Raw genomic sequence first — 16,286 nt, forward strand, 5'->3', positions numbered from 1 at the left:
ACACTCTTCTGCTTTCTTCCAATTGCCTGTAACAGTGATCACACCTTTGGGACCAGGCATCTTCAATTTGAGATACACATAACATGATCGAGCCATGAAGCATGCATAAGCTGGCCTACCCAAAATAGCGTGATAAGCACTTTGGAAATCCATAACTTCAAATGTCAACTTTTCCTTGCGGTAATTCTTGGAATCACCTAAAACCACGTCAAGAGCAATTTGGCCGAGTGACTCGGATTTCTTCCCAAGAATGACTCCATGGAAACTCATGTGGCTGGCACTGAGTCTGGACATCGGGATGCCCATCCCCTTCAACGTCTCAGCGTATAATATGTTCAAACCACTGCCACCATCCATCAGGACTTTGGTCAGTCGGGTGCCTTCAACAACTGGGTCGACCACCAAAGCTTGCCTCCCAGGGGTGGCAATGTGTGTTGGGTGGTCGGACTAGTCGAATGTTATGGCAGTCTGAGACCATTTCAGGTAACTAGGTGTCACCGGAGCGACCATATTCACCTCTCGGTTAATAACTTTCAGTCGACTTTTGCTCTCAACATCAGCAAAAATCATCAGGGTGGAATTGACTTGAGGGTATCCGTCATCACTGTCCTCTTTGTCCTCGACCTTGTCTGGCTCCTTTTCCTTTCCCTTGGGCTGCTTGCCCTGAAACTGCTGGATCAAGAGTCGACACTGCCGAGTGGTATGTTTCGGGTAAATAAAATTACCCTCTTCATCTTTCTTCGTGTGGACGAGACACGGTAAGTCCAACACATCATTTCCCTCCTGGTCTTTAACCTTTTTGGGGTTTCAAGGCCCTTTAGGTTTCCCTTTAGACTTTTCTTGGGACAAAGCTAAAGCTTCCCCGGGAGCCGCTGACTCGGCCTTCCGCTTCTGCTTCCGATTGGAATTGCCTCCGGTTTCTTGGGCGACTGACTTGAGCTTGCCACTTCTGAGTCGATCCTCGTCTTCACCATTAGCGTACTTGGTGGCAATCTCCATCATCCGATTCAGGGACATGTCTCCGGTTCGACCGAATTTCAAATTTAGCTCTCTGTACTTGACGCCTTCCTTAAAGGCACAAACTGCTTGGTGGTCAGGCACATTTTCCACTGAGTGATGTAACATGATTCATCTCTGGATGTAATCCCTCAAAATTTTATTCGGCTTCTGCACACAAGACCGCAGTTCTGTTAGTCCTGCTGGTCGCTTGCATGTGCCCTCAAATATGGTGACGAACACTCGGGAGAGATCTTCCTAAGTATAAATGCTGCTAGGTGCTAACTAGTTTAGCCACGCTCTGGCCGAGCCTTCCAACATGAGAGGCAGGTGCTTCATGGCCACTTCATCATTGCCGCCGCCAATCTGGACGGCCACTCGGTAGTCCTCAAGCCAAGTATCAGGCTTGGACTCGCCAGTGAACTTACTGACTCCAGTCGCCAACCTGAAATTGGGAGGAATCACAGCAGCCCTGATGGCTCTACTAAAGCACTCTGGCCTCGAAACATGTACTCTGCTGCTGGCTGGCGCATCTCTGTCGTGGCCTTCTCGGTGAGCCCTGTTCCCGTCGACCAGACCTTGGACGAGGATGGATCTCGCGTCAAAGACTGGCCCTCTGGGGTCGACTGGAATCCTTTGCCCACCACTATGAGGGCGCCTGTCATCCTGTTGGCGAGGCACATACGACCCGCTCCTCGGGGGAGGCGTGGGCACTCGACGTCGACCGTCACGATCGACTCGGTGATTATACTGCTCATGGTTCCCATACTGATCACGCCGGTCTCCACGTCCCTCACGCCTCGGGGGCGATCTCGGGCTGTGAGCCGACTGGACCGTGTCCGCAACAACGGATCTGCTGTGAATTCTGTTCCGCGACTGAGAAACAGCGGAATTCTGATCTCCTGCTGCCCGGAGTAATGCTCTGATCTGCAGCAAGCCTCTGCCAGCCTCCGACTGGGAAGGCTGAATCGACTCCGCTATACGGGCCGTAGCTGCTAAATTCTGAACCGGAGTCCGATATACCTGCGGGGGCAGGAAGAGCTGACGTCGACTGGATTCGGGAACCCGTTGTCGCGCCCGCTCGTCGAGTGCTCGCTGGAGATTCTTCAGTCGAGTGCGCTCAGCCAAGTTTGCCAGGCGCGCGTCCTCCAAGGCGCGAGCTTCGGGGGTTTCTCCAACGATAGGAGTGTGCAGTGCATCCATGTTTCGGCGGCGAAGTTCTTCTCTCTGCAGCGACATGAGAGGCTCGGGAAGATACTCCTCATGGGGACGCGACGGGTCGCCTCCTCCTGCGCCTCTGTCGGTGCGGGTAAAACCGGGGGGACTGGGCGGTCCATCGACCATCAAAACCTCCGCCGCTGGATCGCTGTTGTCGCACTCGGATGCGGTCTCTTCGGAGCTAGTCGACAGGTCGAACAGGCCGTAGAGGGATCCGTCGGGCTCGATCGCTGCGACTTGAGGGATGGCCGACTGACGGGCCATCGCGTGTCTCATCCACCGCTGAAGTCTCGACCGACCGGAGCGCTTGCGCCAGCGGGAAACGGGGAGGGAGGACAGCACAGGAGCCGACCAGTAAGGGGTCGACGGTTGCCGCAGGAGAACGCCGCGGACGCACGCGCGAAAGTGCGTTGCCCCGCGGACAGGGAGTGCGTCCATGTCGAGCGGAGCCTCCTGAAGCCAGGCGGAGTCGTCGGCGATGAACGTGAGTGCGCCGAGACGGATCTCGCGGCCCTCCACCAAAACTCCGTCGAAAACCATGATGATTCGGGTCGGAAAAGATCACAACTCCTCCAACAAAACGTTAAAACACCTGTCCCAAGGTGGGCGCCAACTGTCGTGGTTCTAACTCTGACAGTGATGTAGGGGGTATGTATGGAAAGGCTAGATCTTAGCTATGGAGGAGTTGTAAGCACACGAGGATTACGAGTTCAGGCCCTTCTCGGAGGAAGTAACAGCCCTACGTCTCGGTGCCCGGAGGCGGTCGATTGAATTATGTGTGTATGAATAACAGGGGTGCGAACCCTTGATACCGAGGAGGGGGGTGGCTTATATAGAGTTCGACAGGCCCCTCCAGCCCTCAGTAATGCAGGGTTTAAAGTACATTAAGATTGGGGGTTACTGGTAACGCCCCTAATAAAGTGCTATGATGACCATAAAAGCTACTTAATGACCGACCGTTTGCGTGCAGGGCGACTTTAGATCTCCTGGCAGTCGAGTGGTTGGATCTTGGTCAAGTGTCTTGAATCCGTCGAGTGAGATACCTCCAAGTCGATTGAAAGGTGACTTCTTCTAGGAATATCCTTGAGTAGGGTATTTAAGACAGGTCTATGTCCCTACCCTGGGTACATATCTTCATCAGATACAACAAACGTGCTCTCGCACACACTCCAACCGCGAAACCAAACCAATAGCCCTGAGAGCCAAAACCCAACCCAAACTCCACATTTCCGGAGGAGGCGAGCCAAAAGGACACACACTACATAGCAGCCACAACCCAATTCCTATTTTTTTCCCTGGCCGCCGCCGCCACCGCAGCTTCGATTTATATAGCCCACACACGGGACAGCGCCGAGCAGAGCTCCTCCACCTCTGCATCTCCGCCCTCGGTCTCAGGAAACAGAGGCGGGCAGGAAAACACCACACGCGCACGGACACCGCAGACGCGCCCATGGCCACGGACAGCAAGCTGCAGAGCCCGCTGCTGCCGCCGCCGGCCGGCAGCGAGGGCGAGGGCGGCGGCGACGACGAGGGGCACGGGGCGGCCAGCAAGCGGCTGGAGAGCATCCTGAGCGACGAGTCGGTGCCGTGGGCGCGGCGGATGTGCGCGGCGACGGCGGTGGAGATGCGGATGCTGGTCCGCCTTGCCGCGCCGGCCGTGCTGGTGTACATGATCAACTACCTCATGTCCATGTCGACGCAGATCTTCTCGGGCCACCTGGGCACGCTGGAGCTCGCCGCCGCCTCCCTCGGCAACACCGGCATCCAGGTCTTCGCCTACGGCCTCATGGTACGCCCTCCAGCCATGCGACCCCTTGATGGATTTGATTTGATGATCAGTACCTTATCTAGTTACCTCCGGTATGAATCTAGACTGTGCTCAGATTAATCAACTACCATCACCCGATTCTAGCGAGCATATATCGGCATAAGAGCTGAACCGCCCCGCCGATGAAGTGGCCTTGTTTTGTTTGTGTGCTTATTATTGACGGACCACGCGTACGTACTGCTGAACGACGACAGGCTCGGTCCTTGCAGACTGCAGCGCTGGCTTTGCTCCTTTTGACGGCCTTCGACGCAGCAGGGATGCGATTTCTCCGGCGCATCAGGGCATCATGTCACGTCGCATCACGAGCTCCTTTTTCTCTGTCGAAGAAAAAAAGGTCGCGTCAGGAGCTCGTGTCTTCCTGCTACCAATTATTTCGATCCTCACCTAGGTGACAGACACGACTGGTTATGGACGCCGGTAGCCGCCCTCCCTCTAGAATCTGAGTGAGTAATCCAACCAAACACACGTGGGAGACATTGCTACCGGTGCGCCCTCAATGCTACGCTTTCGCCTTCCAAGATTGTCTTGCCATTCAGACGCTATCTTTTCTTAATTCTTTCATTTTTGTTGCCGGGAGGACAGTGTCTGTCCTCAGCCTACTCTACTCATAACTGATCTGGTGGGCCGTGTAATTGAAAACAATAATTCAACTTTCTAGTTGCAAACTTTCCTTTTCAAATGTTCATTTCAGTTTTCTTTAGCCCCGGTCCAGTAAACGTTGCTTGCATCCTCCGACCGAAAAAGCTTAGTCCTCTAGCACCAAGTTAGTGCCAGATACATCCATTTAAGGAGCAAGCTTGGGACAAGATTTTTCAAACAGAGGGAGTACGGATTTGGAAATGTTCGAACTGTATTTTGGAAGACATTTCATATAGTTTCATATGCTATTCAAACGGGCTTGATTTCACACACGTTCAGTTCTTTTATTTCAATGCTGTCTTAGAAGCGAGTTAATTGCATTTCAACGGAAACTTCATGCGTTTCAAATTGCGTTTAATTTTTAGGCATGTCTTCGTTTTATTTCGGTCTTTCCAGAAAACGCAGAAAATGAACCTCAGTTGCGTTTTCGAAAATTGCCACAAACTGAAATGTTACGGCGACTTCACTTGCGCCTACGGCCTCCTGGTACGCCACGCCACTTCCTCCTATCCTAGATTAATCATTATTACTACGCACGGGATTACGCAATCCTCCATGGATTACGCATGGGATTAGGTAATCCTCGATGGATTACGCACACAATCGATTGTGTGCAATCCCTGCCGCCTTTTTCCTTTCCGAGGCCGAATCACGTGTTTTAGAGTGCTCTGTATGTAGTCCATATTAGAATCTTTAAAATGACTTATATTTAGGAACGGTATGCTAACCTTAACCGATGTCCTGCGAATCTGGACAGCGTATCCGAAGTTGCTGAAGCGCGTATGTGGAATACCGAACCAAGAGGCCTGGTAGTGTTTGCTTTTGCTTTGGTGAAGAGATGCGATTTGATTTCTCCCCTTCCCAAGAGAAAAAAAAGGGGGTGCAATTTCTCCGGCGTATCGTGCCATGTCACATCCAGAGTTCCGTTTCTCTTTTTGATGAAAACATGTCGCATCATTACCTTACCTCGTGTCTTCGTACCAAATTATTCAGTCATCGGTTCCAGCCTGTGTAATTTAAGTTCTCAGACCTCAGCCTGTGTGACTTGTCCTCGCCTACGTGATACGAGTAGATTGATAGAATGACGGCTGGTTATGGACTTGTGGAACGGCGGTAGGTAAGCCGCCCACCCTCTAGAATCTAGAGTAGACCATCCAACCCAACGGAACACACGTGGGAGTGAATGGGGATGCCGCTGCCACCGGTGCGCGCTCAATGCCTTCGCGGGGAGGACACTGCCTACTCAGCCGACTGTATTCATACGTAACTGTACTGGTGGGCCGTGCAACTAAAAATAATACTCCCTCCGTTCCTAAATATTTGTCTTTCTAGAGATTTCAACAAGTGACTACAAATATATGTCTACATACATCCGTATGCTGTAGTCTGTTTGAAATGTCTAGAAAGACAAATATTTAGGAACAGAGGGAGTACTGAATAGAGAGAAGAGTTTCTTTCTTTCTTTTGTTGACCTATCAAACATGGAGTTTGAATCGCATTTGAGAATGCATTCCTATAGTTTCAAGTCCGATTCAAATTGGCTAAAAAAAGCAGTCCGATTCAAATGCTCTTGTTTTCAGACTCGTTTTCATTCGACTTCAAATGCTCTTATTTTCATACGATTTTGGAAATGTCTGAACTATATATCTTGAAAGACATTTCGTATTGTTTCATATGCAATCCAAATGCACCTACTTTCGGACATGTTTTCTTTTTTATTTTATTTCATTACTGTTTCAGAAACGAGTTCAGTGCATTTCAGCGGAAACTTCAATCATTTTGAGATTTTAGACCATGTTTCCATTTTTTACGGTCTTGCCACAAAATGAACTTCAGGTGCATTTTCCGAAATTGCCGCAAACTGAAATGTCACCAAATGTTCACCAGAATTCATATGCATCCAGAGCTAGTTAAAGATACACTTCCATCGAATACACAACATTTCGTAAATTTCAGAAGATTCTCATATATTCAGAGAAGTGCCACAATCTGAAATACAGGAATTTCATATACATCACTGAAAAGTGCCGCAAATAAAAAATACATTTCAGAAAAAGTGCCACAAGCTGAAATTTCACATTTTTTTTACTGAAATTCAAATGCATTCAGAAAAGTACATGCATTTGTCAATTACTTCCTTCCTATTTTTAATTCGAGGTTCATTTATATCTGTATTATATAATTATTTCATTCAGGTTACACAATTTCAAATACACTCCACATCAATTTCACAAAACTAGAGCATTTTGGAATTACAAAACTAGAGCTCTAATTAACCAACTCTGCAATGCTTGGCAGCTTGGCATGGGGAGCGCGGTGGAGACTCTATGCGGGCAGGCGTACGGCGCGAACAAGTTCGACATGCTGGGCATCTACATGCAACGCTCCACTGTCCTGCTCATGGCCACCGGCATCCCGCTCGCCGTCCTCTACGCGTTCTCCCGCCCCATCCTCATCCTCCTCGGCGAGTCCCCTGAGATAGCCAGCGCCGCGGCCATCTTCGTCTACGGCCTCATCCCGCAGATCTTTGCCTACGCGGCCAACTTCCCCATACAGAAGTTCATGCAGGCTCAGAGCATCATGGCGCCCAGCGCCTACATCTCCACGGCCACGCTCGCCGTCCACCTCATCCTCAGCTACCTCGTCGTCTACAAGTTCGGGCTGGGGCTTCTGGGCGCCTCGCTCATGCTCAGCATCAGCTGGTGGATCATCGTCATTGGGCAGTTCATCTATATCGTCACCAGCAGCCGGTGCCGCCTCACATGGACTGGGTTCTCCATTCAGGCGTTCTCCGGCTTGCCCGAGTTTTTCAAGCTCTCCCTTGCCTCCGCCATCATGCTCTGCCTGGAGACCTGGTACTTCCAGATACTGGTGCTCATTGCTGGCCTTCTCAAGGACCCCGAAATGGCTCTTGCATCGCTCTCTGTCTGGTAACTGGTTTTTGTCTGAACTTGTCTTTGATTGCCTGGCCTGCCGAGATGATGGTGCAACTAATCATTCTGTTGTGTTTATGTGTGTTCGCAGCATGACCATTTCAGGATGGGTGTTCATGATCTCAGTTGGATTCAATGCAGCAGCTAGGTAAAGTTGTTACTACTTGTGCAGTTTTCACTTGCTTTAATTGCACCAGGTGAAATAAACTGGATTCTTACATGCATGTTTTGCAATAATACAGCGTGAGGGTGAGCAATGAGCTTGGCGCGGGCAACCCCAAGTCGGCGGCGTTCTCGGTGGTGGTGGTGACGGTTCTGTCGTTCATCTTGGCGGCTATAATCTCGATAGTCATCCTGTTCTTCCGTGACTACATCAGTTACATTTACACGGGGGGCGACGATGTGGCGGCGGCGGTGTCCAAGCTGACGCCGCTCCTGGCGCTCACCCTCATCCTCAACGGCATCCAGCCAGTATTGTCAGGTACTATATCAGAACACAGAGAGAACATAATTTTTTTCTGTTAGTTTTGTGGCTCTCGGCTTTGGACAGAAGCAACAAAGCATTCAATTCGTTTGGATGCACACTGATATGGATGTTATGGGCAGGTGTGGCCGTGGGCTGTGGGTGGCAGGCGTTCGTCGCCTACGTCAACGTCGGCTGCTACTACGTCGTCGGCATCCCTCTTGGCTGCCTCCTCGGCTTCTACTTCGACCTCGGTGCGGCGGTAAGGCATCCGCGGATGGTTCTGGATAACCTACCTCACCCTGATCAATCATGCATACCACTTTTCTTTACATATAATAGTGGGTGACACAAAATGCAGGGCATATGGAGCGGTATGATTGGAGGTACCTTTATGCAGACTGTGATCCTGGTGTGGGTTACCGTGAGGACCGACTGGAACAAAGAGGTACACATATGAGATTCCCTCGACCCTAACAGACATTAGGACCTGCAAGACTGCAATGGGTTTCTCTAAGCTCTAGCTATGCAAAAAGTGGCTTGAAGACCGTGATATTCCAACGAATACATATTCTGAACCAACATTAATACAAATTTACTCCCTCCATCCCACAATATAAGAACGAACTTATATTATGGGACAGAGGGAGTAGTTAACAAGTCACACATTGCAGAGCTGAACACCCCCAAAAGACCACCAATACGCCATACTCACATTACAAGATTAGCAAGTGGATGGTGACCTTGGTTTGTTATCTACGAGAAACACACGAAGACTTACCTTCTGGTCTGATTGCAGGTGGCCGAAGCGAGGAAAAGATTGAACAAGTGGGAAGGCAACAAGATGCCTCTATTAGCAGGCCAAGAATGAAACAGTGGATCCTGTGTATGATCAACAGAAATGTGGTTCGTTCGCAAGTTGATCTCCCTAAAATGTGTAAAGTGCATTTGTTCATCGTGCAATTCACCATTGAAATTCCGTACTTCCGTTCTGCTATTCCAGCTTCGCAAGCACGGTAGCAGCGGCGATCTTGTCATGTTACTAGCCAGTAACGGGATTCTATGGCGATGATAGATTAGTGTGGATGAGATCACTTTTTTTGTGTGAGATATCAATATTGTTGGACTGCACTAGGGGTACAGCGGTCAATAAAAATCCATTAGCTGTGTGCATATAGTATGGGAGGCATGCAAAAATCAATCTAAAGCATGATGTCATAAGATTCTCTCATTCTTTGGTCTTCAAATCCTTCTATCTCTGAAACTGTGGACCCAATTGATAATCTCTTTTCATCATTGTCTTGCGACTTCTCACCATTGTCTTCGATGTGATGAGATCTTCAAAACTGAATCTCATGTTGACAAGCTTCTTATTGCCTACCAAATTGCGGACATACTTCTTTTTTGAAACAAATTGTGGACATACTTCGTTAACGTGGTTACCATGCTCTTGAACTTCGCTAACGACCCATTCAACCATGCAACGAGACGAAGACAACACATTTAACCTAATCTGCCAGGACGAAGACGCGGAGAAGAAGCCAGTCTTGACGAGGCTTCGGCCATGCAACCCTGTACTCAGCGGCCACGATGATGACGTCGTTTACATCCTGACCAAGCCGACGCACCAGCATCACAAGGCATGTGTGATTGTCGTCGACATAAGAACCAAGGTTCTCCGAGGGGTGGAAGAGTTCGACGGAGGAAGAACCACTCAAAGAAGCACTAACTGCATCACAACCTACACACAGACCGATATCTTTAGACCTATGGGTAACGAGGTAGAAGAAGAGGAGGAAGTGGAATAATGGATTGGTCATGCCTTCTATAAGTAAAAGTAAGTGGCCAGGGATAGAGTTGGTCATGACATGAAACTATGCAATGTGGTTTATGACTAAGTTCATTATATTGACCAAGACCACCATTGTAGCCTCAGATTGGACTGCCTTAATTAGAACCTAGAAACATGCTTTAGTTACTTATTATTTCGTCTATATCTATGAGAACAATGGTCCGCAGGGGAAGATCATATTACCTCCGCCCCGAAAACTTTGACTTTGATTTGTCTAGATACAGATGTATGTAAACATCCGTACAAATGTAAGACAACCTTTCCGGAACAGAGGGAGTCGGAAATAAATAAATTCATGACTAATTATTACTCTGCTGTATTAACTAATTAGTCTAGGCAATGCTCTCCAGGGAGTACTATCAGCGTGTTTAGTTGGGGGTAATTAGAGCTAGGGAATGGGAATTGAAGGGGTACGAGATTTTAAATCTATTGTTTGGTTAGGGGGATTGGGAATTCATAAGGGAATAGTCATGGGACTTGAGACTCCAATTTCCACCGTTTTATTGGAGGGGGTGAGAGTTGGAAGGAAATTGTTTTAGTGAGTCAATTTTAACCCTTCATCATAACTTGCGTTAATTTCCTTTGTCAATTCCCACTAATCAAACACGGGAATATAGTTTCTCCTCAAACTCTCACACATAATTTCCATCATGCGCCAAACAGGGGATTGGAAATAAAACGACTCATCCCATATCTAATCTCAATATCACTTCCATTCCCCTTCCCAAATTTTGCTTGTATATACCTAGGCTCATTTGGTTGCGTGAGGGAACAAATCCAGGGAAGCTAACCACCTCGGGAGAATTTGAGGGGCATGCATGATCCCCTCCTCTTGTGGGGGGAGATACCCCTAAATTCTCGTCACCAAACAGCAACAGCTGGACGAGGGAAGATGGACGGGCTCGGAGGAAGGAAGTGGGCGTCACAAACCACGACCGCGTGTGAGAAAAGAGCGAGGGAAAATTTCCAGGAATGCTCGGACGTGGAAACTCTACCCGGGAAAAGAGAGGGGTTAGGGCCGGCCTCCAAATGTCGCGGCCATCTCTCCGGGGGACAGTTTCCGCATGGGTTTCGCCCCCTGGAAAAAAGGCCGGGATCCCTGGGGGATCCCCAGCAACCAAACCAGGCCAAGATGGGATTTTTTTAGGAATGTTAAAATTTGACGTCAGATTCTTCAACCATGGAAAATCGAACGACCGAGATGACAAATTATATTGTCGCGAGGATGGGAATGTCCTTCAGCAAGCACGACAAATCCTGGCAAGGACTTGCCATGCTTTCTGAAGAAAAAGCCATCCCCGCGACAATATAATTTGCCATCCCGGCCATTCGATTTGTCATGGTAAAAAATTGGACATTGGATTTATATTGGGGTCCATAGTATTCTGGTCCGAGTCATGTGAAATCTTTTAGTCGCAAAAATGGTGCGTTCTCCCCTCATCGCTCATGTATTTACGTTTCTTAATTTTACTATGATATTATAAAATTTAATTTCAAAACTAATAGCGCTAGTTTCACATGATGAAACTAAACAATCTTTCATATAATTTGTCAAACGAAGTTAAATAAGTTCAACTACACATGTACTACCTATTTACAAACAAAGACAGTCTTTCGTGTAACCATGTCAATACTAAAATGGCTTGAGGCACAGAAGGGGATGGTCATGAAAACAGGTCAGCAGAGTAAAATAGATAGCTATCTCAGAATGGTAGATAAGTACCACAAGTTCGCAGCAGTTGGAAGCTGGTCATATTTGAAGAGTTCAATGCTCTTGAAGATTGGATCTTGAAGTAAATATGAACACGACCCTGCAAACAAAAAGAAACTGTATGAGAGGGCAGCAAAATATTTACACTGCAAATGAACAAGCAACCATCATTCAGGGAAAATTAAATGGATTCAAATAATTAGCTTTTTCCTTGAAATACATAAGAGTAAGCCTGTAGGAAATGCAAAACTGGTGCTGTATCGGTTCTGAAATTGTTCCCCAAATGCCTGTTCGATCCCCAATCCCCTCCACATGAATGCAACGCGATCCATTTTTTATGTTATGTTCAGAAATTGTATGACAGGGCAGCAAAATATTTACACGGATAAAAGAAGCAACAAAACGCTCAATGCCTCCTGCAGTCTGTAGCATTCCCAGTTAGAAAACTAGGCTCGCATAAACGAACATGCCATGGGGACTGGCATTCATCAATAGGCCAAATGTGTACAGCCTTAGTACAAAATGATCAAAACCAGTCGAATTTCCAGGTGGGGCTAGTAGCGCAGGATCATGATTTTCTGGAAGTTATGAAATAGGGGAAAGGGGAAAACGGGCACTGAACCATTTGGTCGAGCATGTAGCAGACATGAACTGGTAAGCAGAGGCATGAGCGCTCGAGGCCCATGCGTCACGTCTGTGCGTGGCCGCGGAAGGAGAGCGGAGGGGGTGGGGAGGGTCTCTCCTCCTCGAAGAGGTGGTGATGCTCACCGTCATGGTAGAGGACGGCGCTCGGAGGCGGGAGGGTGGAGGCGGCAAGAGCCGCACGACGGAGCTTCTCACGGTCGAGAGGTCGGATGGGACGGGTAGGGGGAGGGCTTATGCGCCGAGGAGCTCGGCCGCAATCGGGTCAAGGCCGGTGCCACGGCGGCCCGGAGACCATCGGCGGTTGCATTCGCAGTCGCAGGCGAGGGGCCCGAGGAGGGTGCGCTTGGAGTAGTGTACTGATTTGTTTGGATGAAGAGTAATACTGAGTTTTATAAAATCTCAAAAAGCCAGTTTATAAAAATGAAATATGTATATGGCAACTGTGTGGCAGATTGCAAAACTGCCACACGCATCCAACGCCATCAATTCTCTCCTGATTTCCTTCCTTTTCCGCATGACCTCCCGATTTCTTTCCTTTCCCTCACGTCCTCCTCCGATTTCTTTCTTTTCCCGCACGTCCTCCCCAATTTTATTGGGCACACCCGCTTGTGCCTTCCTAATTCAGCAAAAGTAATGCTTAGACTAGGATTTGATCTCTGGTCTGCAAGTAATTAACAAAGGGAGCTAACCACCTCACCTATGACACTCATTGCTAAACATTCCAAGGGAAATACTGTTTTTGACATGTTTTTGCCTTTAATATGTTAGCACTGAATTTTTTTTTGTTTCAAGCATCATGGTAACTTTGATCATTGGGAATAAATTTGTTGAACCCGCCCCCCGATAATTTCTGTAAATAGCACGATAACATTCACGCCATAGACTTGATAGTTTAGATACAAACATCGTGGTAACTTCAACCATTGGGGAAAACAAATATGAAAAGATACCTGATAATTTATGTGTAAATAGATGGTAATATACGCAGCGCACATCTGATAACTGAGGTAGAAGCACCATGGTAACTTTGACCGTAGGGAATTTTTTTTTTGAAAAGATACTCCGGTATCTTCTGTGTAAATAGCACGATAGTATACCTCCCTCCCCTGGCATTTTTATGTGTAAATAGTATGAAAACATATGCACTGCGATAACTAAACACCATGATAAGTTTTTGACCTGTGGAGGGTGGGAGGGGGGGGGGGATTTGTCGCTGAAACATATCCCTGATAAATTTTGTGTAAATAGCATGATATTTTAAGCACTGCAGGCTTGATAGGTTACCTAGAATCACCATGATAACTTTTTGCCCCGGAAAAAAGTTGTTCAAAACATCCCCAATAATTTTTGTGTAAATAACATGATAATATAAGCACCGCATAACCGATAACTTGCAATATAAACATGATGGTAACTTTTTTACCAAAGGAAAATATATAAGTTGTTAAAAACATACACTTGCCTCGCGTGTGGGCCTCTTGGATGAACACAACACATGGCGTCCCACGGGAAAGTCACATAATGTTTAGTGTCATGAGGGGCATACGTGCTATAGGCGTGATAAGTTACGCAAAAACATCATGATAATTTTTTATCTATGAAAAAAGCTACCGAAACACACCCAGATTTTTAGGTGCAAGTACCATGATAATATACGAACCGTAGACCCGGTAACTCGTTTACAATCCCCCATGGTAACTTTGACCGGGGGGAGGTTGATGTACATATACCCTGATAACTTATGTGTAAGTACCACGGTATTTTACACATCGAAGACCTTATAACTTGTGTACAAAACACAGTGGTAACTTTGAAAGGGTGTAGTTGTTGAAGCATAGTACCTGATACGTTCTATGTAAATAGCACGGTAAATTATACAACACATGCCTGATAACTTGCATATGAATATCATGGTAACTTTGTCCTGAGGAGAAATCATGTGGTAGACGTGAAGAAGTGGCAGTTTTCTCGGGGGTGAGCGCCCGAGATGTGCGGGAGAAGCAGGTTTCTCAGGCGAGCCTGCGGGGTCATTCGGGAAGAGGCGAGGTTAAAAAACAAGGGATCGTATGGTACTTTAAAATGAAATAAATAGAGGTGTGACAATTTTGTTTATATGGCACATGTGTACCAAATATCACAGTCCTTATAGAAAAACGCCTATTATTCGTTTTTCTACAAACGCGTTCTCTACCGCCGCGTTGGTTAGTATCCCGCACGGTCTATTTGGCTATTTGGATGCGTCGGCGGGTTCAGCTTCATTGTCTACGTATTCATTAATTCTTTACCATCTATTTTTGCGTCCAAATGTCATCCTTGCTGGTAGCTCCGGCGATCGTCGCCGCCGCCGTCCAACACCGGCACCGTAACAGCGGCGGTGTCGAACTCCGCGATGTTCGTCCTCTGCCGAGACAACGTCGGCCGGCAACGGCTTGTCTGGCTCGCCATGTTATCTCCGCCATTCTCAGCTCGGGCGCGGCCGGCAGTACCGTTGACAGCGTCCTGCTTCATACCGGCGTGCACCCGCCCATGGACAGGCGTCTCTGCCACTGCTACGTCGACCTGCCGCGTGCACATCATAAGCTAGCTAGCAGGAGAGCCATACATGTGTGCCATGCAGCATGCAAGGAAGAGGACGAGAGAAACATGCATAGGAAGGCTGTGAGCGAAGAGCCATGGCCTCTGGGATGAGCGGAATTTTGCCCTTTTTTCACCCACAAACAAGGAATTGTATAGACTTGTCGTAACAGAAAAACTAACAAAAACTGGTTTTCCTAAAAATCCTCTAAAAACCAGTTTTCCAAAATCCCACGTCTAATTCTCCGTATCCAAACAACCACTAAAGCTAGTTAGACCGGTCATATTGGGAAGTAAGTAGACTAGTGTCATGCATATGATACTAATCTAAATTACTACCTTTATAATGCAAAGTAATATAATAGTAGTACTTCCTCCATTTCCTTATACAAGGCCACTATGAAAATTATAATTTGCATCTATACAAGGCCATTAACTGTAATCGAGATAAAAATTAATGATGTTTTCTCGTACTATCAACTGTTTTAATACTTGCATGCATGTAGTCGTAATGATATGGTGCTACTTACTTCTAAATTCCATCCTCGCATGCATATTGATGTATTAATGATCTTAGTTAACGAAAAGAAAAGTGGACTTGCAAAGCAGTTATTGTATAAGCTTGGCTTAATTTGAGTGTGGCCTTGTATAAGGGAATAGAGGAAGTATCATATATGGCTTCATTTATTAGCTCATAGACTCATCTTGTTTTGAAAAACGCTATGTTATAGTAACATATTATGTTACCACCTCTCATTAATTACTTGTCACATAAGCAGAATTTTATCGAAGTGTACTATATTACTAGCTAAGTGACTCCCACCATGACTAGCCATATAATGCACTACTAGAAAAAAGGGTTATAGATAATATGAACACTAATGGCACACCAGAAATGCGGTGTGCCACTACTATATAGCAGTGGCGCACCATGTGCATGCGGTGTGCCATTAGTGTGATAGACACTAATGGCGCACCACTCCCTTGGTGCGCCACTACTAATATTTTTTTATTTAACTAGTAATGGCGCACCACTCACCACATGCGTCACTACTATCATTTTTTTTCTGTTCTAACTAGTGTCTTCATGAATATTTATTTATATTTATTATGGTATTGAATTTCTAATCCACAAAAAGTATTGAATTTGTTAATATTTTTAGAACTTATGAATATTTTTAAATTTAATTCATAGGCACTTTTTGAATTCATAAATATTTTTTAAATTTGATGATATTTTTTCATATTCAATATGAAAAAATATTGAATATTCATGAGGACACTCGATCTCGATTCCCCTTCATCTCGATCGCTATCCCCCCTCGCTAGATCCCCCTCGCTGCCGAGCACCCCCCGCACCCTCCCCCGCCCCACCGCCGCCGCCGACCCCCCGCACCCTCCCCTGTCTCCTCGCTCGGTTCCCCCGA

At 47.0% G+C, this 16,286-nt stretch overlaps 2 protein-coding genes across 4 annotated transcripts; one reads left to right on the forward strand and one right to left on the reverse strand.

Annotated features, from left to right (window-relative positions):
* Nucleotides 1-3,553: 3,553 nt before the first annotated feature.
* LOC119302648 (protein DETOXIFICATION 40-like) lies at nt 3,554-9,298 on the forward strand. Of its 2 annotated transcripts, XM_037579692.1 has the most exons (8): nt 3,554-4,003; nt 6,980-7,611; nt 7,706-7,762; nt 7,857-8,095; nt 8,221-8,339; nt 8,439-8,525; nt 8,877-8,983; nt 9,081-9,298. In XM_037579692.1, the coding sequence occupies exons 1-7, from the start codon at nt 3,665-3,667 to the stop codon at nt 8,946-8,948; spliced, it is 1,545 nt and encodes a 514-aa protein (XP_037435589.1). In that variant the 5' UTR covers nt 3,554-3,664; the 3' UTR covers nt 8,949-8,983; nt 9,081-9,298. The 2 variants fall into 2 exon arrangements, with proteins under 2 accessions (XP_037435589.1, XP_037435588.1); XM_037579691.1 differs by having other exon boundaries at nt 3,556-4,003; nt 8,877-9,250.
* A 190-nt stretch (nt 9,299-9,488) lies between these two features.
* Nucleotides 9,489-12,633, reverse strand: LOC119302649. 2 transcript variants are annotated; one of them, XM_037579694.1, is made up of 3 exons: nt 12,409-12,633; nt 11,653-11,740; nt 9,489-9,818 (listed from the first exon to the last, which is right to left on the reverse strand). In XM_037579694.1, exons 1-3 carry the CDS (start codon nt 12,412-12,414, stop codon nt 9,586-9,588), a joined length of 327 nt encoding a protein of 108 aa, XP_037435591.1. In that variant the 5' UTR covers nt 12,415-12,633; the 3' UTR covers nt 9,489-9,585. The 2 variants fall into 2 exon arrangements, with proteins under 2 accessions (XP_037435591.1, XP_037435590.1); XM_037579693.1 differs by lacking the exon at nt 12,409-12,633 and adding an exon at nt 12,263-12,376.
* Nucleotides 12,634-16,286: the final 3,653 nt, after the last annotated feature.

Source organism: Triticum dicoccoides, chromosome 5A, assembly GCF_002162155.2.
Source record: "Triticum dicoccoides isolate Atlit2015 ecotype Zavitan chromosome 5A, WEW_v2.0, whole genome shotgun sequence".
NCBI classification, from domain to species: Eukaryota; Viridiplantae; Streptophyta; class Magnoliopsida; order Poales; family Poaceae; genus Triticum; species Triticum dicoccoides.